The 26,662-nt window shown below is 42.0% G+C and overlaps 1 protein-coding gene and 1 long non-coding RNA gene across 2 annotated transcripts in view; one reads left to right on the top strand and one right to left on the bottom strand.

The window, feature by feature from the left end:
• xylt2 (xylosyltransferase II) overlaps positions 1-26,662 on the bottom strand; it is a gene marked incomplete at its 3' end in the record, with an annotated part of 68,566 nt that overhangs the window by 15,966 nt on the left and 25,938 nt on the right. Inside the window, 11 exon segments of the mRNA NM_001130778.3 lie at positions 1,143-1,303; positions 3,262-4,638; positions 6,611-6,944; positions 7,784-7,979; positions 10,758-11,014; positions 11,252-11,428; positions 13,502-13,718; positions 17,827-17,907; positions 20,430-20,632; positions 22,669-22,844; positions 23,874-24,381. Of these exon segments, the coding sequence (NP_001124250.2) occupies positions 4,316-4,638; positions 6,611-6,944; positions 7,784-7,979; positions 10,758-11,014; positions 11,252-11,428; positions 13,502-13,718; positions 17,827-17,907; positions 20,430-20,632; positions 22,669-22,844; positions 23,874-24,381 (2,472 nt within the window).
• LOC147846126 (uncharacterized) lies at positions 4,906-10,540 on the top strand. Its single transcript, XR_015481522.1, has 3 exons — positions 4,906-7,014; positions 7,216-9,199; positions 10,040-10,540. It is a non-coding gene; the product is annotated as an uncharacterized LOC147846126 (long non-coding RNA).

The following is a 26,662-nucleotide window of genomic DNA, read 5'->3' as shown; positions in this document are numbered from 1 at the left end:
AAAAAAGCAGCCATTGACTTTCATAGTACACTGTAAAACCCAAAAAGTAAAGGTAACTCAAACCACTTGAGGAAAACGATTGCAACAAACCATTTAAGTTCAAAAACTAATCCGAATGAGTACTGTGAACTTGATCCATTTGAGTAAGCGAAGCAATTTGAGCATAGTCAATCCTAATAAATGAAGACACCTTAAACCAACTGAGTACTTTTAACCCAATAAGTGAAGGCAACTGTTTGAGAAAACCGATTGCGACAAACCATTTGAGTTAAAAACTATCTATACGAGTACTGTGAACTTACTCCATTTAAGTTGAAGTAATGAGGTGTTTAATGAACTCATTACCTTCAACACAGAGTTCAAAACTCTTTTCAAATGAGTAGATTTCACTTTCAGTCAATTTTGAGTTTACTACACTCATTTCATCTGACTGTAAAGCTGACTGTTGGGTTTTAGTGTATGGAAAAATACTATGGAAGTCAATGGCTGTTTCTTCCAGCATCCTTCAGTATATCTTCCTTTGTGTTTAACAGAAGAAAGAAACAAGTGGAAGATGAGAAAATGATGACAGAATATTCGTTTTTGGATGAACCGTGCCTTTAAAAAGCAATGTATATTCTGTCATCATCTCATCATGATGTTTCACATTGAAGGTAAAAGTAGAAGCAGAATGTAAAAGCCGATGAATTATATTCGGCCTCTCTCTAGAAAAAGACCCTGTATGGTTTAAGCGCTGGATTTAGAATCTTCTTAAGTCACATGAGAGCTTTGTGTGAGGTAAAAGACTGAAACTTGAAAAAAAATATGATTCAACACTGCACTATTCCAACCCATATGACTTCCATTCATCAAACATCAAGACAAGCTTAAAGTTACACAACTAACACGTTCGAGCTTCAAAAAGGCCATGAAGGTGTCAAAAGTGGTTTAAAGACAATTTTAAAGTGTGTATTTTATAGTTAAAAGCTCTCTATTCAAAGACCTGAACAGACTTAGGTTAAATCTACTTCAACACTGTAAAAAAAGCTTTTCTTACTACAAGTTTTTGTCTCATTTCAAGTCCAAATATCTAAAAAGTCTTGAATCAAGAAGGATTTTCTAGTCGAGCCAAAAAATAGTTTTGTTTTTCAAATATGAGTCAAAATTAAGTGAGTTTTGCCTTAAAACAAGCAAAATAATCTTGTTTTTGCTTTAAAATAAGATTTTTTGCTCACCCCATTGGCAGATTATGTTTTTAGATTTATGAATTTATAAATGTTTAGACTAGAAACAAGACAAAAACTCTAGTTAAAAAAGCAGTGAATTTTGTATTAGTGAATTTTACCTTATTTTGTATATTGGATTGCACTTTAATGAAAATAAACAAACTCGATTAATGTAACCGTTTAGTAGAAAACGGCATGTTTTACTGTAGATTTTAGACCTAGGGCGCAGCCATCTTGGAATGTCGCTGTGTCTGACGTAACGGGGTTGGTTGAGTTCCCTCAGCTGAACAAAAACAATGGAAGTAAAGGAGGCTATAAAGCCTAATTTAACCCAATGCGTGAAGTTGTGGACGTGGAGCTGCTGCAAATACAAGCATCCGATGTGTGTCTAATATAAAAGTAAAGATATTTATTCTATTTTCCTTTTTTTCCCCTTTTAACTACTGATCATTTGATGCGCTTTGCTCCACTCACTGTATTACGCTGCCTGTCTGGATTTCCACCATGATTGTAACGGACTGAACACAGAGACTGGACAGCCTAATTTAACCCGATGCATGAAGTTGTGGACGAGCATCACAGAGCTGCTGCAAGTACAACAAATACAAGCATTTAAGAGTCTTCAGTTGTGTATTTTTCTTTCGTTAATACCGTTCGTTACCTGTTCCACTCCCGCTGCACCAGCTCTGCCTGACGAGGGCATTTACATTCAGACTAATGCAGCAATTAAAGTCATACATGACTTCACGCTTTACTAAGTCATGTCTGTGTGGGTTATGTCAAGACTAATAGTGTCACGATCCTCCAAATCCTCGATTCGATTACATTTTCGATTCTAAAGGCACGATTCGATTCGATTTTCGATTATGAATAATTATTTAATTAATTACCAATTAATTATTTGTAGCCTACCGTTTAAACTACCTGACCTGCATGGTCTTTGTTTTACCCATAAACAAATCATACAGTAAATGAAAAGGCAAGATACACACATAATTACCACCTGTCAATCACTTTTTCTGCGGGACTCGTGAATAGGCAGTGATCTGTGTCGTTATAATGGCGTCGGTAAAAAAAGACGCACAACCAACAGGAACCAGCCAACAGTATCTGAGGTGTTCGCTAAAATGACTAAGTACAAGTGAGTGAAAGATTGAAGCAGTCCTCTGACTGCCTGGACCTGCTGTCTGGAGCTCATATGGCTGTCAGTGCGTCTGTGTCTGTGTGGTCACGTGATGTGCATTTTCAGAGGTAGAGAGGAAGGAGGGCTGCTCAGAAATGCTACACGCCACTGTGGATGTCAAATCGTTGTCGTTCTAAAATGCCATTTAAAAACAAAGACAGTGTAAACCGGGCCTGAGTGTTTACTTTTCCCCAGCGGATTTGCAACGGGGGCGGGCGGAGGATCGCAATGCTGGTGTTGTCTATCGGACGAACCGTACGTAATACGTATATAGCAGAGCTTGCAAAACTGTGTTTTTTTGTCGACAACACGAATGTTGTCAACATAACTCACTGGAAATCCAAAATGCTTCCACACCGGCGACTTCATTGACAGAGGAGAGGGTTTAAGCTCTGTCGACGGGTCTCCTGCTTCTGCAGTTTAACAAGCTCTTCAACAAGCCTGTTTTTTCCCGCTTGGCAAGCCAAGCTGACGTGACATGGGGGCGTGGCAGCATCGAGGATTCTATTTTTTGATTCGATAATCGAAATTGAGCATAAATTTCGATCGATTTCGATTAAAAATCGAAATCGTGACACCCCTAGTCAAGACATATTCCCTTATCAAGTCGATCTCTCAACATGTATGAAGAATAAAACCTGCCATAAGAAACACCGCGCTGACCTTAGTTTGGTTTGAACACGAGCAGATGTGAGGGAAGGTAGCAGTGAAAAGTGAAAGTACCCGCCCCCATTACGTCAGCACCGGACCTAGTTGAAACCACAGGCAGTCAGGCAGGCAGCATAATACAAAGAGTGAATCACTACTGACGTAATGAGGGCGGGTGAAATCCAAAGTACAAAATACGGAAGACTTGAGTGCTTCATTTCCTCTTTAAAATCATTCTTTATATATCCTGAGATGGAAAAATTGGAAAGTCATTGGGGGTCAAAACCTTTTAACATTACTACTGTTCAACTGACTGACTGACGTACAGGTGCTTGTCATGTTTTGGGTGAAATATTCCTTTAATGTACTGCTACAGCTAGTGTAACTCAATCCTCCAGCTTCTGTTTCGCTCGACACCAACTAAAGTTATAACAAAAAAAAAATAAAGTTAAAATAAAAAAATTCTGGAAGACCAGAATTAGGTGTGAAATACTGTAACGTGGTATAAAAGTGTATGAACGAGCGCTAGATCACAGACTGATCTTCAGCAGGGTCAGCTCAGGCAGGACTTTTGCAATCTGCGAGCAAACTTTGCAGTAACGGAGACGAGGTGGTTTTCAACTCAAAAGGACATTCAACATGAAGACGAAGAGTCACAGTACAAAAACACACTGTCGTTCGCTGTTGGACGGCTTTCGCTAGTGTTTGTTTCGTCGATGCGAACAATGACTCCATGCAGCATCTGAAACTCGAGATCCACCAGCGGATTAGCATGATGATCCTACAAGCTCCGCCTCCTGCTGAGATTCAGCCAATCAAGAGGGAGCTCCGTCTTACAGTAAAGTGCACTTCAAATCTGCGGATATTAATGCTTCAAAATAAGCATAGCGACACAGCCAGAGGACTCCAGCAACTGACCTCCGAACAGCCTCCGCAAATACCGATTTTGGCCAGAGGAAAATCATGTGCATTTTTTTGTTGTCGTTGATTTTCATCGTAACAAAGAAAGTGTAAAATTGTTGGGTCTTCATATCAGAAACCCACACCGTAAACTATGTGCTAATAAGACTCTTGTAACAAGGTGTTTATCTGAACATAAGCAAGACTCGTACATGTGCACGTCTGACAGTCTTCGTGTGCAAAACATCAATTCCTCTCACAGATCCGCGCTCGACTAGTTCCCGACCTCGACAGGAGGTGCTTTGACTAGTATTAGGATGGTCTTGAAGACCACCACTCGTAAACATCACTGATTTTCAGTTTTTCTGAGCTTGCGAGGCTACCTAATGCGACCGTTAGCTTTGACAGGTGCCAGTTCTGATTTGGGGTCAGGAGACAAGGAGCTCCAGGAGGTTTTGGAGCAGAGTCCTATAGTGGGACAGGAGGAGGTGCGCTCGGAGCAAGTATCTCCAGTGACCCAGAAAGCGCCCACGGAGCTGTCGACCCAAGCCTCCAGTGGTTTCCCCACCAGCGAGGTCTTCTTCTGTGCCTCCTGCAGGGCCGGCTCACTTGGCGGCAGCTTTAACACATGGGCGAGCTGCTGGAAGCTTTGTTCTAGGTAAACATTACCCGGAGGACCTGCGTGCACCCAGCCGTGGTCTTCTGGAGAGGAGAAACAAGGAGATGTGCGTTTGATAAAGGTCAGAAGGGTATAAATATATACAGTGGGGATACAAGTATTAAACAGGTCATGTTTTTTTTCTGGAAATACTATTTCTAAAGGAGCTGTTGACATGGGATTGCAGCTTAAAGATGCCATTAAACATGCATTGCGCAGGTGTGAGTTTCTCACAGACGTCAAGACAGTCTGAAAATCTTGATGATTCAGTGGGTCCATCAAATTTGAGCTTTATTTTGCTTTTTTTTTTTAATCGGATTTACATCAGGTGATTGGCTGGGCCATTCTACAGCTTGATTTTCTTTCTCTGAAAGCACTCGAGAGTCTCCTTGGCTGTGTTTTGGATCATTGTCTTGCAGAAATGTCCACTCTGGTTTCATCTTCATCCAACTGCTAATGTAGATGTTGAACTGAAGCAGCTGATCTTCATTTACACTGAGGAAGGGCAGAGGCTTGCTGAAGAACTACTAAGAGATTTCATCTGCTGTCTGGTCTTTCACTGCCTTACTACACCTCCCTTTCTTCATGTGTTCAATACTTTCTCCTTGTGTCTTTTATTTTATTACACATAAGTTCAATTAGTTTAGTTTTCTTTGCCAATATGGATTGATTTGGTTGTTACCAACATTCAGTGAAAAATTCAAGTCAGCAGCACCTTTAGAAGTATGTTTTCTGAGAAAAATGGCGACGTTTTCAATACTTATTTACCAAACAGTAAACAGCAGGTTAAAAAACCAAAACACTTTATATTAAGTCACAATTAAATGCTGTTAATCAACCATGGTGATAGCAAATAGTTAACTCATCATTTGTTAAGCAGTAACTGGTAAACATGACCTTTACAGCCATTTCTGTTGAGCACATTAGCACAATGACCAATCAGCAGTGCTTAAGTACGCACTCAACAGAGCTCAAACAGCAGGAAATTGAGGTTTTTAAAGAGCCCCTATTATTGGTTTTTGAAAATGACCTTCAGCATGTAGTGTGCAACACAGCTCTGAGTGAAGTGAAAGATCCAGCTGAAAATCTGAAAGTACGCCTTGTTTAAAACCATTGATTCACTGACTACCTCAATATTGTTGATAAGCTGTGGTGGCCATTTCGTTCTGTCTCGCGCTGAACGCTGTTGACCAATCCCAACAGACTGTCATTGGTCCAGATTAGCATTGCGCTAAGGAGGGGTTTGGGAACAAATGAATCGCTGAGCGTTGGGATAATTAGGTAAAAATAAATGCCGATTATAAGACAATTAATTAATATAAGAATCAGTTTTATTGCAAGGTGTGCTTCACACACACAAGGAATTTGTTTTGGCTACAGAAGCTTCCAGTGTACATAAAGTGACAACACAAAATAAATAAAAAGAAATACGATAAACATTAAACAGACACAATTAACACATTAAAAAGCAGTTAGTCAAAAAATAAAATCTGGATTTTGACTTGTTTGTACAGATTTGTTATAAATATACAGGTTATAAGGTGCTGTGTACAAATGCGTATAAGAAGGAATTGCACGTTTATTGCACAGTAGGTAAATATTTAACTGTTCATGAGGTAGATGGCCTGAGGAAAGAAACTTTTCCTTTGTCTGGCTGTTTTTGTGCTTGGTGCGCTGAAGCGGTAACAGATTGAACAGGTAGTGTGCTGGGTGTGAGGCATCTAGAGGGATTTTGCAAGCCCTTTTACTTTCGCTGGAAGAGTACAGTTCTTGAAGTGTAGGAAGGGTAGTGCCAGTGATACGTTCAGCAGTCCGGACTAATCACTGTAGGTCAGTTTTGGCAGCTGAGCAAAACCAGACGATGATTGAAGTGCAATATATATGCACAATATATGACCCTTTTTAATATATAATAGGGGCTCTTTAAAAATCCATTACCGATTGGTGCTGAAATTGCAGTTTCATGACAACCCTACCAGGTATTTACTTTTCATGGTTTAAGCACTGATGTCTCACCTGTGCGCAACGGCTCACGTCCCTTGAAGGCTAGAGGCATGACCAGAAATCGTGCTTCTGCTACACGCTCCCACAACCGCAGCACCCGCACCGTCCACAATCCAGGCCTGAGGGGGCGCTGAAGGGGGGGCTTGTATTGCGTGTATTCTGCCTCAACATCTATGCTGATGTCGTAGGACGCTGCTACTATGTGCGCTGGGTCAATCCACACTATAGTGGCCGTCAGGTTGGGTCCACGGGCCCACTTCTGAACGGCCACCGGCTCGTCTAGAGGTCCCATCACACCACCAAAGTTGCGGAAGATTCGCTCCTTGGGGTCCCATTCGGTTCCAACCTAGTACGAGACAGCATGCATAAAAAAAATGCTGAAGTCTGTTTTGCTAGCGCACCTTGTTATGCTTTAGGTCAGGGGTGTCAAACTCAATTCCTGGAGGGCCGAAGCCCTGCACAGTTTAGTTCCGACCCTGCTCCAACACACTTACCTGTAGGTTTCAAACAAGCCTGAACGACTCAATAAGTTTGATCAGGTGTGTTTAATTAGGGTTGGAACTAAACTGTGCAGAGCTGCGGCCCTCCACGAACTGAGTTTGACACCTGTGCTTTAGGTGAACAATTAATCCGTGCAATCCACTTTGTTTTTGGTAATCTTAAATTAAATCTGATCATCTGCTTCTACTTTTGGAGTGGAGGTACTGCTCTGATGATGTCAGTTGGATGGTTTCAGCCACAATATTCGGTCCCACTTTATATAAAGTGGCCTTAATTAATATGTACTTGCACTGAAATTAATAATTTATAACAATTTACTAATTGTGCAAATACATGTTTTTACATTGTACTTATGATTGATTAAATACCTATATGTAGTTACAGTTGTAATTCCATGGTTGACCATCCCTAACACCACAACCCACCCTTAAACCTACCCATACCACTAAACCTGTCCCTAACCCTATCCCACCTCAAGTGTTCTGCAATACATTATGAACACAGTAAGTACATTGTATTTATATTTTGATGGCCACTTATATAAAGTGGGACCCAATTTTCTTAATTACATCCCTTTTACCATTGGTTTGCTAAAAGGGAATGATCATTCAGGCAGATGCAAAAAATTAACTAATTACTTTGTGATTTTAATGTGTGTACAATTGTCTGTATGTGGCATCTCACCTCGAGGTGTTTGAGGCGCTCAAACTCATGAAGGTTGTGTTCCAGCTGCAGGGTTGCTTGAGGAACAGCCCACACCTCCAGCATCTCACGGGACCTGGTGACCATATTCTGCACCTCCTGTCTGACCAGGTATCCTTGGAAACGGTCATCGTAAAAATACAGGTGCACTGAGACGGGGTAACCAATGGGTTCAAATCTGTGGGTAAAAAAACAAAACAATGGAGTAAGAATTCATCTGATGCCTGGATAGTCAGTCAGGATATAATCAATGGTGGGATTGAAGTGGTTTGGGTGGATTGAATAGAAGAGTTTTGATGGATGGACGAATGGATTGAATGGAATTGAATTGAATGGATTGGATGATGGGATGGACAGACAGATTTAATTGGACGATTGGACGGACGGACAGATTGAAGAGAAGGATGTAATTGGACGGATGGATTGAAGGGAATGAGGGGGTTGGAGGGTTGGACTGAAAGGAAGGATGGATTGGATAGATTGGACTGATTGGATGGATTAATGGGAAGGAGGGGATAGGAGGGATGGATTGAGGGGATGGACGGATGGAAAGGAGGGGATTGGAGGGGAAGGATAGATTGGATGCATTGGACTGGATGGATGGATTGATGGGAATGAGGGGGCTGTAGGGAAGGATGGTTTGGATAGATTGAACTAATTGGATGGATTAATAGAAAGGAGGGGGTTGAAGGGTTGGATTGAGAAGAAGGATGGATGGGAAGGAGAGGATTGGAGGGATGGATTGAGGGGAAGGATTGATTGGACTGGATGGATTGAATGGAAAAAAGACTGTAATGGAGGAGTGATTTATGGATAGATTAACTTGTATGATGGATGGTGGTTTGACTGGTCTAAACTGGGACGATGGACTGTTATAATGGAAAGGACTGAACAGGTAAAGATGGACAAATTAGAGTAAAAGTTTAAATTGATTACAGGGATAGACTGGATGGATTTAAGAGGTGGTCTGGGATGGGCTGAATTGGGAGTATGGATGAACTGGCATGGATGAAGGAATGAATGGGACTGGGATGGCAATTTTGAGGATGATGGAGGCTTAATTGGGCTGGGAGGAACTGAGGGCATATATTGGGATGACCGATTGGACTAGGATGATGTATGAACTGGGCGGGAGAGATGGATGATGGGATGAATGTGGACAGTGATGGACCTTTTGGGGATAGTGGAGAAATAATAGTATTGGAAGTGACATCAATGGAGCTTTGGGGGGTGATGGAGGTATAAGTGTATTGGAAGGAATTGAAGGGTTATATTAGATGGTGAATTAAACTGATGATGTATGAACTGGGTTACAGGGATGGATGATAGTGGAATGAATTGGACTGGGATGGAGCTTTGGGGAAAGTGGAGGCATAATTGGGTTGGAAAAACAGGAATGTTTTGGGGGAGGATTCAGCTATAATTGGATAGGAAGGAACTGAGAGTACAGACTGGGATTAAGGATCGGACTAGGATGATGTATGAACTTGGTTGGAGTTATGGATGGAGGAATGAACAGGACTGCGATGGGGCTTTGGTGGAGGCATGATTCTATTGGAGAGAACAGGGATGATGTGGCCATAACTGGATTGGGAGGAATTTAAGACATATTGGGATCATAAATTAGACTGGTGATGTATGAATTGGGTAGGAGGGATGGAAGATAGAGGAACGAATTGGACTGGGATGGAGCTTTTGAGGATGGTGGAAGCATTATTGGATTGGAAGAAACAGGGATGGAGCTTACAGGGATAATCAAGGTATAAGTGTATTGGAAGGAATTGAAGAGATATATTGGATCATAAATTGGACTAATGATGTATGAGTAGAGTATGAACAGAGTTACAGAGATGGATGATGGACAAGTGAATTGGACTGAAGCGGATATTTGGGGACAGTAGAGACATAATTGGATTGGAAAAACAGGAATGGAGTTTTGGGGGAGGATTCAGCAATAATTGGATTGAGAGGAACTAAGGGTATAGATTAGGATTAAGGATTGGACTAGGATGATGTATGAAGAGGGTTGGAGTTATGGATGGACGAGTCAACAGGACTGGGATGGAGCTTGATGGGATGATGTATCCATTATTGGATTGGAAGGAACTGAAGAGATATTGAGATCATAAATTGGACTGATGATGTTTGAACTGGGTTGGAGGGATGGAAGATGGACAAATGAATTGGACTGGGTGGAGATTTGGGGACAGTAGAGGGATAACTGGATTGGAAAAGCAGGAATGGAGTTTTGGGGGAGGATTCAGCAATAATTGGATTGAGAGGAACTAAGGGTATAGATTGGGATTAAGGATTGGACTAGGATGATGTATGAAGGGGGTTGGAGTTATGGATGGACGAGTCAACAGGACTGGGATGGAGCTTGATGGGATGATGTAGCCATTATTGGATTGGAAGGAACTGAAGAGATATTGAGATCATAAATTGGACTGATGATGTATGAACTGGGTTGGAGGGATGGAAGATGGAGGAATGGATGGAGCTTTTAAGGATGGTGTAAGCATAATTGGATTGGACGGGACAGAGATGGAGCTTTCTGGGATGATCGATGTAAAAGTGTATTGGAAGGAATTATGGAGATAAATGATGTATGAATTGGCTTGAAGGGATGGGTGGTAAAGGATTGAGATGAAGGAATGAATTTAAACTGAGATGAAGGATTTGTAACTGATTATTTGATGAACTGATGGATGAGAATAGGTCACTTGATCATTTAGATCAGTGGTCACCAAACTTGTTCCTGGAGGGCCGGTGTCCTGCAGATTTTAGCTCCAATCCTAATCAAACACACCTGAACCAGCTAATCAAGTTCTTACAAGGTATACTTGAAACATCCAGGCAGGTGTGTTGAGGCAAGATGGAGCTAAACCCTGCAGGGACACCGGCCCCTCCAGGACCAGGATTGGTGACCCCTGATTTAGATGGGTGACTCGCTCACCTGCAGGCCTCAGAACTGCTTTGAGAGGTCTCTTGCCTATGGAGGCCCAGTCTAAAAAAGGAGGAGTACGCTGTGAGGGCCACATCATTGAGGGACGAGACCCCATCTGCCTGCTCAAACAGGCTTTCCCAGTATGCTTTCAGTGCCACTGTGCCAGGAGGGTACTGCCCATACAGATGATTGTCCAGGATCTCGATAGCCTCCTGGTTCACTGTAGACTCGAACTTACGGGCGAAGAATGTAGGCCGAGTTAGTTGCTGTTGTGGGAGATAAGGGCACAAAGCATAATTAGTGACAGAAACCCATTCTGATTGTTTCAATATATCTGGAGCATAGGTCTCCAACTCAATTCCTGGAGGGCACAGTTGATCTAACTAATCAAGGGTTTTCAAGGGTGGTAAAAAACACAACAGAATAAACATACACTGTTCAGACTGTTTTTTTGTCATGAGTAATCCCATCCCTATGTAAGGAGCATTTAACACTTCACTGACCTGTATTCTGATGAGGTCTGAGGGTTTGAAGTCATTTGGTGAACAGCCGCACCAGTCCACTATATGCTTATACTGACACTTGCAGCCCAACTTCCGGTTCCAGTTGGTCACGCGGAGATTATTGTCCACCAGAGTATCACACATGTGGCTGTTTCCCAACACCGTGTGAAAGAAAGACTGAAAACCAGACACAGCAGGAGTTATATAATACAGCCTCAGGGATGCAGTGCGTGATGTTTACTGCATAATAAATGACATTAACTAACAGAGTATCACATCAGCACATTTATGAAATAATGATTCAATGTGATGCCAAGATACAATGTGTGTCATATCTGGTTTGTTTTTTATTAGTTAAGTTGTAATTTAAGGGGCGGCATGGTGGCTCAGTCATTAGAACTGTGGCCTCACAGCAAGAAGGTCGCTGGTTTGAGTCCCGTCTGGGCCAGTTGGCATTTCTGTGTGGAGTTTGCATGTTCTCCCTGTGTTGCCGTGGGTTTCCTCCACAGTCCAAACACATGCGCTATAGGGGAATTGAATAAACCAAATTGGCCATAGTGTATGAGTGTGTGTGAATAAGTGTGTGTGGGTGTTTCCCAGTACTGGGTTGTTTTAAATTTCATGTTTCAATGTACTTGACTTATTTGATTTATCTTACGGGAAATACCTTTAATCACCTCTCATTATATTACTGCTGCATAAAGCAGTAAAATAAATATTATGAGCACATTATGAAGCCTTTTGAGTGTTTAAAAGAAGGTTTTGTATTTGTAGCTTCACTTTAAGCAGTAAAAGATCAACCTTAAGACGAAGTACAATACTGTGCAGACCTAAAATGAACATCATGTTATGTTATGCCTCACAATCACCAGCGATCTACTCCATACAGACCTGTTCCGGTTTTCTGCTAATCACAAAAACACACAGCTGAAACTATTCATGGACTGATACAAAAACAATACAAACAGCACACACACATTCTGTTACTTAAAACTAGCCTAGAGCACCATATCCTGTTAAACACTAGCCTAGAGGGCCAACTGCTGTTAAACACTAGCCTAAATTGCCATCTGCAGCTCAAAACTAGCCTAGAGTGCTTTCTGCTGTTGAAAACTAGCCAAGAGCCCGGTCTGTTGGTAAAAAACTAGCCTAGAGCGCTGTCTGCAGTTAAACACTGGCCTAGAGCACCGTCTGCAATTCAAAACAGCCTGGGGTGCCCTCTGTTGACAAACAGTAGTCTAGAGCGCCATCTGCTGTTTAAAACTACCCTAGAGTGCCATCTGCAGTTCGAAACTAGCCTAGAGCGCCATCTGCAGTTCAAAACTAGCCTAGAGCGCCATCTGCTGTTAAAAACTAGCCTAGAGCGCCATTTTCTGTTGTTCAAAACTAGCCTAGAGTGCCATCTGCTGTTTAAAACTAGTCTAGAGCTCCATCTGCTGTTTAAAACTAGCCTAGAGCGCTATCTGTTGTTTTAAAACTAGCCTAGGGCGCTATCTGCTGTTCAAAACTAGCCTAGAGCGCCAACTGCTGTTAAAAACTAGCCTACAGCGCCATTTTCTGTTGTTCAAAACTAGCCTAGAGTGCCATCTGCTGTTTAAAACTAGCCTAGTGCGCCATCTGCTGTTTAAAACTAGCCTAGAGCGCTATCTGCTGTTCAAAACTAGCCTAGAGCGCCAACTGCTGTTAAAAACTAGCCTAGAGCAACATCTGCGGTTCAACACTAGCCAAGAGCGCCAACTGCTGTTCAAAACTAAACTCAGAATTGATTTAAGACAGAATAACAGCGTATTTTGAAACCTCCGATGAAACGGTTGATGTGACTTTTTTCAATTTCATAAGTTTCCTTGTACAGCATCAATGTTGTAATGTAATTAAAATACAGACTTAATTAAATAAACACACTTAAGCATTCATCAAGTTGAGTGTATAATGGGAGGAAGATTTTGCAAATGCTAGCGTCATCAGTAGCAGCAGGCTAGTCCAGAAACTCCATCGAAAATACTGGGGAAAAATTTTGATTTTAAAGACATGGGACGGAAAAATGACATTTAATGCAGTGCTTCTTGTCTAGTCTAAAACCCCCTTTATATCGTTTATCAATCAGGCAGAGAAGATCACGGATTTGTAATGAAATCAGATCATATATGTAACGATTCTGTAATGACAAGAGCGGAAATGCCTGGGCTGGCTGACTGGAAATTAAAAGTTCATGTGCACATACACTGATTTCCTGAAAGTCCTGTGAATTACCTCAGCAGGCAGAAGGGCGTAGGTGTAGAACTGCTTGAGTCCTGTCACCAGCTCATCCTGCGAGTTCACCACATACTCCACAAATTTCCGTGTGAGAGAAAACCAGTCCGAGCCTCCTGACACCTCCAGTCCCTCGGGGATGGTGCGCTCACCCAGACGCCACATGTGGTTGTCACACTCGTGAAACAGGCGGTCCAGACCTTGCTTCTTAATGAACCTGCGTGACAGCGGAGAGACGGATGCTGACTGATGTCTCCATAAACACTGCCTCCGCTAGTTAAGACTGCATTATTTATAAGAGGCATGTCAAAAGATGTCGGGAAATCATAATGAATGACAAGAGAAGGCTCATTAAAAGGACACATTTCTGGAGTAAAGAATAACTACTGTATAAAGTTTTTTCGCAAAGTTTATTGCCATTTTAAGGAACAGTTTGTTTTTATATTTGACCTTCAGGTGATTTTGTTAAAAGCAATTCAAAAACAATAAATTATATTTACAGTGCAGGTTTATATACTTATATAGGAGCAATGATGCCAAGCAGTATCTGAAAATAGTACTTAGGAGGGACTACACTACCTGACACAAGTCTTGTCGCCAGTCCAAGTTCTAGGAAAAACAAGTAATTAACGCCCTATTCGCACGGGGCTTCAGCGTCAACGCTTGACTGAAGGCGTGTCGGAAGTTATCGTCATAAATGCGTCAGCCAATGAAATCCAGTCAGCAATAGGCCACTGTCTGAGGTGGTGTATTTGCATACAGCAATCTGATTGGCTGACGCTTCCGTTGGCGCTTGAAAAGTTGAGCTAGTCCCAACTTCTGCAGCGAGCAACGCTTCTGAATCGGTGCCGACGGATTCACAATGCAGTTCGGCAACGCCTGACGTCACCCATTCAAAGTGAATGGGAAGCGTTGACGCTGACCCCCAGTGTGAATAGGGCGTAAAGCTGCAAGCAGCAATGAAAGGGACCTTGCACCCGGTGGCCTCAGGATGACAGAGAACAGTGAACAATATTAATTTAAGCTGATAAAACAACTGAGAAAAGCACAGATTTATGCCAAACTTCCTCCTGTCAGCAGGTGGAGCTATGATTGTGACTCAATATTGGCATGTAGATGTCTTCAGGAGAGGAATCTTATTGAACGTGAGTTTTCAGGCAGGTCAGACATTAGCCCCTTTCACACATACACACCTTTCCGGAAAATTACCGGCAATTTTCCGGAAAGTTCTGTATGTGTGAACAGGCCCTTTTTGAAAATACCGGTAAATTCGTTCTGGCTATTTTCCGGAAAGAGAAGTTGTAACATTACCGGTAGTTTGCCGGAATGCTTCGCTGTGTGAACGCAGAAGGAAGATTGCCGAAAAGAGCGCGTGCACGTCTAGAACGTGCTGACGTGAGACGCCTGCTTTAGCCAATCAGAACAGTCAGACGCATTCACGTGCGCGCGGTTTATGGAAATAAAAGCCTTTGAATATTTTCCCAGACACATTTAGCTGCTAGATGTTAGTCAGGTAACGTTTATATGTTCGTCTTAATGCCAACCGCGTAATTAATCATCGATAAGATGCTTGTGATAAGCTGTTGCTTGTTTACCTTCAAGCTTTGCGTGTGCCCGTGAAACAGCCCATGAGCGCCAGCACACACATATCATGTACATCTCGACATGCGAAAGTGTTTCTCTTCATGTTTTCATCGAAGTCGCTAACAATACTGATCATCCACAGAGTTTGTGATGTAGTCAAATGTTTACAAATACAAGCACATCCGTTTAGAGCTCATTTCTGGTTAATGATGTCAGAATTACCGGTATTTTGGAAAGGATGTGTGAATGCTCTTTTCCGGAAGAATTCCGTAACGTCCTCGCCTGTGTGAACAGCGCTTTTTTGAAATTACCGGTAAAGTCGTTCCGGAAATTTTCCATATATTTACCGATATCACTGTTTGAAAGGGGCTATTGCGTGGCTGATTTGTCCAAAATGGACATGCTCTTCGAGGAAAACTCTAGATCCTCATAGTTTAGCATCCCAAAGGCCTTTGGACTACACTATCAAAACATAGATTGGATGTGATATAATTTATAGGAGGAGTTTGTTAAACTGTAAAACATGTCCTTTCCTGTTGCCAGCAGGTGGAGCTATAACTGTAACTGGATACTGGCATGTAAACGTGTTCAGATCAGGACTGTTATCAAACGTGTGAGTTGAGTCAGATTGTATAATGCATGCCTGAGTTAGAACAATTTCTTGTTTCGAGGTGAATCGGCAAAGTTTGCGAGACCGCCACGGACACGCCCTTCGACGAAAGCTCTAGATCTTCGCATTTAACATCACCAAGGCCTTTAGATGACAAAAAGCCAATTTTGGTGTTGATCCGAATAAATCCCAAGTAGGAGTTCGTTAAAATACAACGCCTGGATATGGCAAAACGGCACTTTTTTGGCTGAGGAAGTTAAAAATAAACCCTGTTGGGTTTGAGATTTGGCTCCAAATTACTTTTATTTTAGGTATTAGCATGTTTGATGTGTGTCAATTTTCGTGCGTGTACGTGAAACGTACCTCGGGGGCCAGTTTGCCAAATGTGCATAGGTGGCGCTGTTGAGTCATTATTCCACGCCCACTTCTGAAAACCTATAACAAAGATACGTTTTCGGCACTTTTGGGGCGTGTGCAAAGTTTTGTGAGTTTTCGGGCATGTTTAGACCCTCAAAATCACAATCCATTCTAGAAAAGAATCATAAGAAGACATGCGGAATTCCAATAGGGCTTACGCATCGTTCCGGTGCTCGGTCCCTAATGACTTCTAGTTGGTATCAGAAGTTGCTTATATAAAAGGCAAAGGCCTCTAGATCAGTGGTTCTAGAGGCCCCCCGAGGCGTTGCGGGACAATGAAGAGGGGGGTCGCCTGGTGATTTCCAAAAGCCTATTTATTTTTATTAAACCATAAAAATTACCATATTTTATCCATAACCGACTGAAGACAAAAATTGTTGTTTATAGTTCCTATAGTAGCTTATAGTTACTTGTTCTATTGGATTGCGACCCCTGGGGTAATTACATTATATTAAAGACACAGCAATAGCGTCAGATGCAGCAGATTGAGTTTATAACACTGGGTTAAACTTTCTGGCCTATTTACAGCACTGAAATACATTTAAAAAAATTAAACGAAGAATATACCTGGTCTATTGGTGTGTGTGTGTGTGTGTGTGTGTGTGTGTGTGTGTGTGTGTGTGTGTGTGCGCCACTGCATGCAAGATTTCTGTATTCATAACCACCTCAGAGGATATTGGGGGTCGCGAGTCACTGGCATTATCTTTGTCATTTTGGGGGTTGTGGGCTGAAATGTTTGGGAACCCCTGCTCTAGATGACGCCTATTTTTACCACAATAAAACATAATCATGCCTTGATTTTGAATGATTTGATTAGGACAGTAAGGTCTGACTGTGTTTAGACAAAAGTCCTGTCACTGAACAGAAATAATGTCCAGTATAGAATATAAAGTCCTGCTGCAGTGGAGACAGAATGAATATTGTGTCTGACTCCATCATGAGCTTGGAGGACTGCATCCATACATCTCTGCACTGACTCAAATCACTGATTATTAAAGTCATCTGGAATGGCAAAGAAAGTGTTCCTGCAGGACTCCCAGAGCTCATCAAGACTCTTTGTGTACATCTTCAACGCCTCCTCCATCTTACCCCAGACATGCTCAATAATGTTCATGTCTGGTGACTGGGCTGGCCAATCCTGGAGCAGCTTGACCTTCTTCGCTTTCAGGAGCTTTGATGTGGAGGCTGAAGTATGAGAAGGTGCACTATCCTGCTGGAGAATTGTCCCTCTCCTGTGGTTTGGGCAGCACAAATGACTTGAAACCTTAGGCTGTTGATGTTGTTATATAGTTCCTAGTCGTATCAGCCTTGAAATAAGGAACTTTTAATTTTTTTCTGTCCGTCTTTGCACATGATGTGACTACAAAAGAGTCGAGCTTTAAATAGGAAAATTACCTAAACATTTTTTTACAGTTTTGGAGTGAGATGCTAATGGTCTAATCCGATTCAATGATCTATGCTAAGCTAAAAGTGCTCCCGTCAGACATAGAGATCTGCTGAAAGGATTCAAAAGTGGTAAAACTCAGCAGTTTGCCTCTAGGGGAGCTAAACATGAGCCTGTTTTCAAACTAAATAGAGCATTCCTTTAAGAACTCACTTGAATGTGTTAATGAATCTAATCTGCTTCATTCCCACCCATGTATCATCCAGCAGTAGATGATGTGGAAGATAGCTAGTAGGCCTACCTGAATCTGAATGAGAAATGAAAGTTTACCTCGCGTTCTCTCTGCCGTGAGACTTGAGGAAGTTCTTGTCACGGTTCTGGGAGAGAAAAGCCACCAGCTCATCGTTGGTCCTGTTTGAGAGCGATAGTGAGAGAGGAGAGAGGAGATAAAACCAGGGATTATGTCAGAAAGCCGGCGCTGACTGCAGGGTGGCGTGGGTGAAGTCTTCATCTGAGAGGAATTATCTGCTGCTGCTGCTGACAGGATTTGGTCCGTATCAGCGTCTACATGTGCAGCAGGCCATGTACACCCATTTAGCTTATTTAGCGGGCTTTAAAAAAAGAAAACGGCATCAACAGCTGGGGGGGATTGTGAAATTGTAAGGCTCTGAAGTGTTGGAGAAATCCTCCCCGAAACAGATTGCAGACAAAGAGGCAGATTTGCCAGCATCAACACGCTCTGAGACCTGACGTCTTCAGATGTAAACTCTGAGATTTATTCATCCGCATCTCATAAATCAACATCATTAATCATCTCAGGTAAAAAAAAAAATAAAATAAGAAATACTGCAGTGAATTCTGGGATAGCATCCTCCAGGAGAATAGCATTGATAGCATCATCCTGGTTACCTTTTGAACTATTGAAAAAAACTGGTAGTCCAGCTTTTCCAAAGCTAAGGTTCTTAAGAGTGCATGAAAGGTTAATTCCACATTACATAATTATACATTTGATGCAATAAAACCAAAGATTCCCAAAAATATAGAGCTGCAGTTTTCAAAATGCATAGTTATTCTCACTTAAATCAACTTTCAGCTTAGTGTAACAGCAGACAGCGCTCAACGCTAGTTTTAAACAGCAGACAACGCTCTAGGCTAATTTTTAAGATCAGACGGCGCTCCAGGCTAGCGTTTAACAGCAGACAGTGCTCTAGGCTAATTATTAACAGCAGATGCCGCTTTAGGTTATTTTTCAACAGCAAACAGTGCTCTAGGCTAGTTTTGAACAGCAGACGGCACTCTAGAATAGTTTTTAACAAAAGATGGCGCTCTAGGCTACTTTCGAACAGAAAATGGTGCTCTAGGCTAATTATTGACAGCAGATGCCGCTTTAGGTCAGTTTTCAACAGCAGACGGCGCTCTAGGCTAGTTTTAAACAGCAGATGGCACTCTAGACTAGTTTTTAAAAGAAGATGGCGCTCTAGGCTAGTTTTTAACAACAGTTGGTGCTATAGGCTAGTTTTAACAGCAGACAGCACCCTAGGCTAGTTTCGAACAGCAGACGGCGCTCTAGACTAGTTTTGAACAGCAGATGGCGCTCTAGGCTAGTTTTGAACAGCAGAAGGCGCTCAAGGCTAGTTTTGAACACCAGACGGCGCTCTAGGTTAGTTTTGAACAGCAGATGGCGCTCTAGGCTAGTTTTGAACAGCAGATGGCGCTCTAGGCTAGTTTTGAACAGCAGAAGGCGCTCAAGGCTAGTTTTGAACACCAGACGGCGCTCTAGGTTAGTTTTGAACAGCAGACGGCGCTCTAGGTTAGTTTTGAACAGCAGATGGCGCTCTAGGCTAGTTTTGAACAGCAGGCGGTGCTCTAGGCTAGTTTTAAACAGCAGACGGTGCGTTGGGCTAGTATTTAACAGAAGATGGCGTTCTAGGCCACTTTAGAAGAGAAGATGGTGCTCTAGGCTAGTTTTGAACAGCAGATGGCGCTCTAGGCTAGTTTTGAACAGCAGAAGGCGCTCAAGGCTAATTTTGAACAGCAGATGGCGCTCTAGGCTAGTTTTAAACAGCAGAAGGCGCTCAAGGCTAGTTTTGAACAGCAAACGGCGCTCTAGGCTAGTTTTGAACTGAAGATAGCGCTTTAAGCTTGTTTTTAATAGCAGGCGGGGCTCTAGGCAAATTTTTAACAGAAGATCTGTTCTAGGCTGGTTTTTAACAGCAGACGGTGCTCTAGGCTAGTTTTGAACAGCAGGCGGAGCTCTAGGCTAGTTTTGAACAGCAGACGGCACTCTAGGCTAGTTTTGAATAGCAGATGGCGCTCTAGGCTAGTTTTAAACAGCAGAAGGCGCTCTAGGCTAGTTTTGAACAGCAAACGGTGCTCTAGGCTAGTTTTGAACTGAAGATAGCTCTCTAAGCTAGTTTGTACCAGCAGGTGGGGCTCTAGGCAAATTTTTAACAGAAGATCTGTTCTAGGCTAGTTTTTAACTGCAGACGGCACTCTAGGATAGTTTTTAACAGAAGATGGTGCACTAAGCTAGTTTTTAACAGCAGGCGGAGCTCTAGGCTAGTTTTTAACTGCAGACAGCGTTCTAGGCTAGTTTTGAACAGGAGACGGCACTCTAGGATAGTTTTTAACAGAAGATGGTGCTCTAAGCTAGTTTTTAACAGCAGGTGGAGCTCTAGGCCAGTTTTTAACAGCAGGTGGAGCTCTAGGCCAGTTTTTAACAGCAGGTGGAGCTCTAGGCTAGTTTTAAACAGGAGACGGCGCTCTAGGCTAGTTTTGAACTGCAGACGGCGCTCTAGGCTAGTTTTGAACTGCAGACGGCGCTCTAGGTTAGTTTTGAACTGCAGACGGCACTCTAGGCTAGTTTTGAACAGCAGACGGCGCTCTAGGCTAGTTTTGAATAGTCACTTTGACAATCCTAACTATATGCTGACCTTGTGGGGAAGTCAGTGGCACTGAGGTTGATAAAGAAGTCCCACTTCCAGTCCAGCATGGACAGCAGATCATGCATGCTGCGCAGGTAGGCCTTCAGCAGACTGGCTCCACCCCAGATGGTCACCATGCGCCAGGGTGTGGCTCTCACATTGGGGTAGAGCTCCGCCATCTTCAACACCTCCCGATGCATGTAGTTGGAGCGCTGCGAGAGACAATACAGCAGTCATCAGTCATAGTCAAGGGTGTTTTTACTCCTGGCTCATATACAGAAGACAGAATAAGCCCAAAGGTGAACTTGTAGATCCATCATAATGGATGGCACAGAGGAATGTACACAGATGCGCTCTGACCAATGAGAGAATGCTTTTACTGACATGTGACTTGCATAAATACACATCAGTGTGCTTTGAAATATTGGCTAGTAAAGGCAACATGACTAAAGAAAATCAAACACTGCACTGACTTATCAACTAGTCTTTTATTCAGAGAGATTCACAATGAGGAGGGCTTGTCTTGTTTCTAGTCCAATCTAAAAATTCAGAAATCAAGAAGCATTTTCTAAACATTTTGTCTTGTTTTCAGAAATCAGTCAAAATTAAGTGAGTTTTTATTTCCTGAAAACTATAATGAAAACTAATCTTGTTGTCACTTTGAGATGTCTATTTTGCTTAACCTATTGACAGATTATTTAGCTTGTCAAGGAAAAACTTGCTTAATTCAGTCTTATTTCTGAAAACAAGACAAGGGGCTCTATTTTAATGATCTAGGCACAAAGTCTAAAGCGCATAGCGCAAAAGCATTAAGGGCGTGTCTGAATCCACTTTTGCCGTTTTAAGGATGGATAAATGCGCTCTGCGTTCCAGCGCAGGGTCTAACAGGGTTGTGCTTATTCTTTCAATGAGTTTTGGTAAAGGCTAGATTGGATACGCAGCCGGCTGGAAGTGCGATATGTACATCAATTATAGTAGCCTTTTTTATGACACTGCATAACAATAATAAATATTTTACAGTACTGTGACGGTTGGGTTTAGGGTTGTGGTTGGGTGGAGGTAGTAGCTACAAAATACAATTTATTGGGTAATTTAATTTAATAGATGGAATAAATAATACCCGGTACAACTACTGTTTTAAGTTACTGTGACGGTTGGGTTTAGGATTGCGGTGGGGGTTGGCGTTAATAAAATACAATAAATGCAAAATTTAATAAATAATATAAATAATTCTCATTAACTTCTGGCCGCAACCTTATCCGATCTAGCAACAACCATGAGTTTTGAGTGTGTTTTAAACATAACGTGCATTAAACCAATCAGAGTCTCATCTCACATTGCCTTTAAGAGTCGGTTGCGTCGCTTCATGGCGCATTTGCTATTTACATGGCTACTTTGTAAGTGAAAAACTGAGCGCTTCAATAGTGAGAAAACAGAGCATCTGTAGCGCGAGGATAAAGAATGAGCCTCCTCCATTCAGCCTCTTTACTTTACTCTTCACTTTACTCCTTTACTTTAATGGAGTAAGGAAGCGGTGGGCACTCACTCCTCTGAACACTCCATTAGCCCACATACTTAATTTCATTTGTGAAGCACAAAGATTTGTGTCAAAACTATTTCTAAATTCAGTTCTAATCTCCAGCAAAGGAATAAATGAAAAATAATAATGAAGTGTGGTCAGAAGACTGAGTTATATCCAAACACACGTCCTGTTCTTATCCACATATGCTGATGCAGACTTCTCCAAAACCCCACAGGTGGACACATCTACACTTGTGTTTATTAAAGCAAATATAAATCTGCAGATAATCAATAATACTGCTAATAATAATAACAACATTATAGAGATGCAGATTGTCATGAATGAACTGGAAAAGCCCTCCGAGGTGAAGAAGGCATGGAGGCACTGCTGTTTATATTCATGTAGAAAATAATCACTTTTACATAACATTTTAATCCTTTAATAGTTTTCATGTGTAAAGATATTTGTGTGTTGCTGTACATCTTGTGTGTATTCAGCAGTGTGTAAGCGTTTGGACCCTCATAGGTACATAACTAATATATATATATATATATATATATATATATATATATATATATATATATATATATATATATACATATATATATATATATATATACATATATATATATATATATATATATATATATATATATATATATATATACATATATATATATATATATATATATATATATACATATCCTGGTGCATTATTCAGCTTACCTTGTCGACGTGGATGTAATAAAAGTGGTCCTTGTGATATATAGCTTTCAGGAGACGCTTCAACTGTCGAACTGCTCGTCCGTGAACCACCAGCACAAAAACAACCCTGACTGGGTTCTCCACCTTAGAGAGGTCAGCATCAGCAAAATCCACATGCTGGACGGCGCTGGAGATCACTAGAGGAGGACATAACACATTGTTCACTTCAGTTAAAGGAACGCTACACTTTTTATTATTGGAAATGGTCTCATTTTTCAGTAAATAGTTGAGTTTGACCATTTTTTAATCCATTCAGACACTAATCTGGGTGTAGCGGAAGCACATTTAGCTTAGCTGAGCAAAGATAATTAAATCCAGACCGTTAGCATCTCCCTAAAAAAATTGTAATTTGATCACCTGATGCAATGATTTTATGCAGCGCTGTTACGTAGTTATCTACCAGGGAACTATTTTCAGGTGCTGCGCAATATTGCTGCGCTGCTGCAGCCATGGTGTGGCAGCAAATTCCTTCCCTGCTGAAAAATCCAGCTTAAACCAGCCTAGGATGGTTGGCTGGTTTTAGCTGGTCGACCAGCCTAGTTTTAGAGGGGTTTTGGCCACTTCCAGGCTGGTTTCTAGTCATTTCCAGCCTGGTCTTAGCTGGTCAGGCTGGAAAGTGACCAGCTAAAACCATCTAAAACCAGCTTAACCAGCCTGGTTTAGGCTGGACATAGCTTGTTTTGACCTGACCAGCTAAAACCAGGCTGGAAATGGCTGGAAACCAGCCTGGAAGTGGCCAAAACCCCTCTAAAACCAGACTGGTCGACCAGCTAAAACCAGCCCAGGCTGGTTTAAGCTGGATTTTTCAGCAGGGTTGATTAATAAACCAGAATTAGAGTATAGTTCCTAGCCATATCGAACTAGAAAATAGCTACTTCTTAAATTTAACGTCAGTCTTAGAACACAATGTAAACTACAGAAAAGTCGAGCTTTAAATAGGATAACTAGCAAAAACAGTTTTGAATTAGATGCTAATAGTCTAATCTGATTCAATGATCTATGCTAAGACCTGCCAGACCTGGAGATAGGCTTAGTGGATTTATAAATGGTCAACAGATTAATTTTAAGAAAGGTGTGAAAAATGAGCCCACTTCCTAAAAGAGAGTTCCTTTAACTTTGAAACTTGATTGGCTCTGGATATATGATGGATGAAAGTGTGCATTTACCATGCTGTGGGCAAAACTGAGGCAGAGACTGAGGCATGAGCTGTCCTGCTTGGTGTTGGCACACGATGTTGGCAATCTCCTGTCTGCACTGCCGTGAACCCGCGCGGTGGAGGGCAGACAGGGCATCCTTGCCCGAGATCTCACATTTGGGCACAAAGTCACTGCTCGGGACCTGTGGGGCACCTTCAACGCTGCCAGGCTCTCCCGGTGCCACCAGATGGATTTTGGCCGTTTCCCCTGCCCGCGTCTCGCTGAAGTTACGGCTGCTTGACGGATCATAATGGGCGACTTTTTCGACCGCCACTCCATCTTCAGGCCCGCCAAAACTCTTGTCCTTCAAAGGGGGCTTGTTTCTCCGTCTGGACCCTCTCCTGATGATAGCGGTGACCGCGGGTTGGTCCTGGCGCAGCCTCCATTGACCGTGGTTTGCCCCAGAATCAAAGATAGCAGGGTCCAGATTCTGCTCCTGGCCATTGTGGTCGGGCAACTTTGAGCGTCTGTGCTTTCGCTGAGAAGAAAGTAGAGTAAACAAATCAGAGTTGTGATAGCTATTGACTAGCTATTGCATCTGTAATAATCGCATCACAGGATTTGCAATGTCGAGTTGGGAATTGCGTTACCAATAATAGAATTTAAATATCACGATAGCAAAAATGATCACCAAAACCATCGCAACTGATCTAAAATTATGAATTCTTCCCAAATAGAGCCACTTGTTTCATCTGGTACATGTATACTCTTAATTTAAATATACAGGCGTCGGACAATGAAACTAAAACACTGGCCAATGTTGTCTTGAAGTAGGGCTGGGCGATTTTTTCGATTAATTCGAATTTACGTTTGACGACGAGTTAATTTTATATTAAATCAAGAAATCGCGATTTTTAAAAAAAAATACTTGCATACATTATAATTCCACCAATGCGCTTTGGTTTAGTCTGTATGAAGCAGGTCGCACACCAGAAGCGACGCTCGGCGACGCGCAGCACCATAGAATTCTGAACAGGTTTCTATACACACACCAACGCCGCCCAGCCACGATTCAGGATGCAGATCATATTTCAGCCGCGACACAGAGTGCCACGATTAGTGATTAGTCTCATGTGAAATATCATGCGAATGTGCGCGTCTGGTGTGTGTGATGGTTTAAACTGTCATGTGCGCGCCATGTCGCGGTGCTTATGGTGTGCGACCTGCTTGACTGTTTGTTAAAGCGTGAAGTTATGTAGGATTTTACTTGTTGCATTAAAATAATGAGTCAATGCTGGATTGTCAAAACATATTCCCTCATCAAGTCGATAAACTCGATCTACACATGTATGAAGGAGCTAAAAACCTGCCATGTGAAAAACCACGCCAATCTAAGTTCGAACCAAGCTGATCTTTTGGTTTGAACACGAGTAGAGGTGAGTGCTTGAACAGTGAAAATGAAAGTATCCGCCCTCACGATGTCATTTAGCGAGCCTAGTTGAAAACCAGACAGATCAGGCAGCATAATACAGAGAGTGGAGCAAAGCGCATCAAATGATCGGGATATTTAAAAGGGGGGAAAAGAAAAATAGATTAAATATATTATTTTATATTAGACACACATCTGGTGCTTGTATTTGCTCCTGCTATACGTCCACAACTTCACACATTGGGGTAAATTAGGCTTTACAGTTTACATGTTCAGTCATTTTCTTTCACTGGACCTTTTTAAGAAAAAGGCAGCAGCATTACAACCTGACATTCAATCAGAACACAAAGTCAAAGCCGAGCTGACAGCCAATCTCTCCTAGGCTCAGCAAAACTTGCAAAAAGTACCTCTGAATTTCTGCAACTGCAATATTTACATTATTCAAATCTTCTGCAATGCTATTTAACTCGTGAATTTGTTTTACATTTATTTACACCTTGTTGACCAATTTATGTATGACATGGCCATTAAAAATACAATGTTCCTTAACCAGATGGGTTTTCAAGTTACTTATAAAGAGAATGTTACTTCAGTCATGTAGTGTAATGTTTTAAGTTGACTAGTTACACAAATAAAAAATAAAAAAAAAATCGAAATCGTTAATCGGTCAAACTTTATAAAAAAAATCTAGATTTTTTTTTGCCATATCGCCCAGCCCTATCTTGAAGGTTTCATGGCTAAATGTGAGGAGCCTGGCGGCCAGTCTTCATTGATTGCACATCCCACCAGTAAGAGCAGAGTGTGAAGATTTAATTAGCAGAGTAATCGGTCAATCGTGCCAATGCCAAACATCACTTTCAATGATCCCAGCAGTGAGAATCTTGGGCTGTGGACAATGTGAAACCTGTATTGCTCTTTGATGAGTCCACCTTCACCTTCACTTCACTTCAAAAGAGGTCGAGCCTTCTCTTTCATGGCTCCTACACTCTGGAATAGCCTTCCTGATAACGTCCGAGGCTCAGACACACTCTCCCAGTTCAAGACTAGATTAAAGACCTATCTGTTTAGTAAAGCATACACTCAATGCATCACCTAGCGGGTTCCACACTGGCTTCTGCATCTTGCTTATATACACTATGAACAGCAGCTACGCTAATTATTTTCTTTATTCTCTATTTTCACCTGGGGATACTCATCCCGAGGTCCTCAGATTATGCGGAGTCACTGATTGGATCCAAGACCAGCGACATGATGATCCCAAGGATTCCATATCCGGGACCAGGCCATATCCTGAGCTGCTGCTGCGCTGATGGTCGTGGGGAGTGGAGAACATGAGTCTGATTCCAGCGACGCTCCAGGGACATACGAGTCTTCGCTGAGGCCATCTTCC

Source organism: Danio rerio, chromosome 3 (genome assembly GCF_052040795.2).
Source record: "Danio rerio strain M-AB ecotype USA chromosome 3, GRCz13ab, whole genome shotgun sequence".
Classification (NCBI taxonomy): Eukaryota; Metazoa; Chordata; class Actinopteri; order Cypriniformes; family Danionidae; genus Danio; species Danio rerio.
The sequence above is the reverse complement of the archived record's forward strand: the minus strand, read 5'-3'. Positions and strand labels throughout refer to the sequence as shown.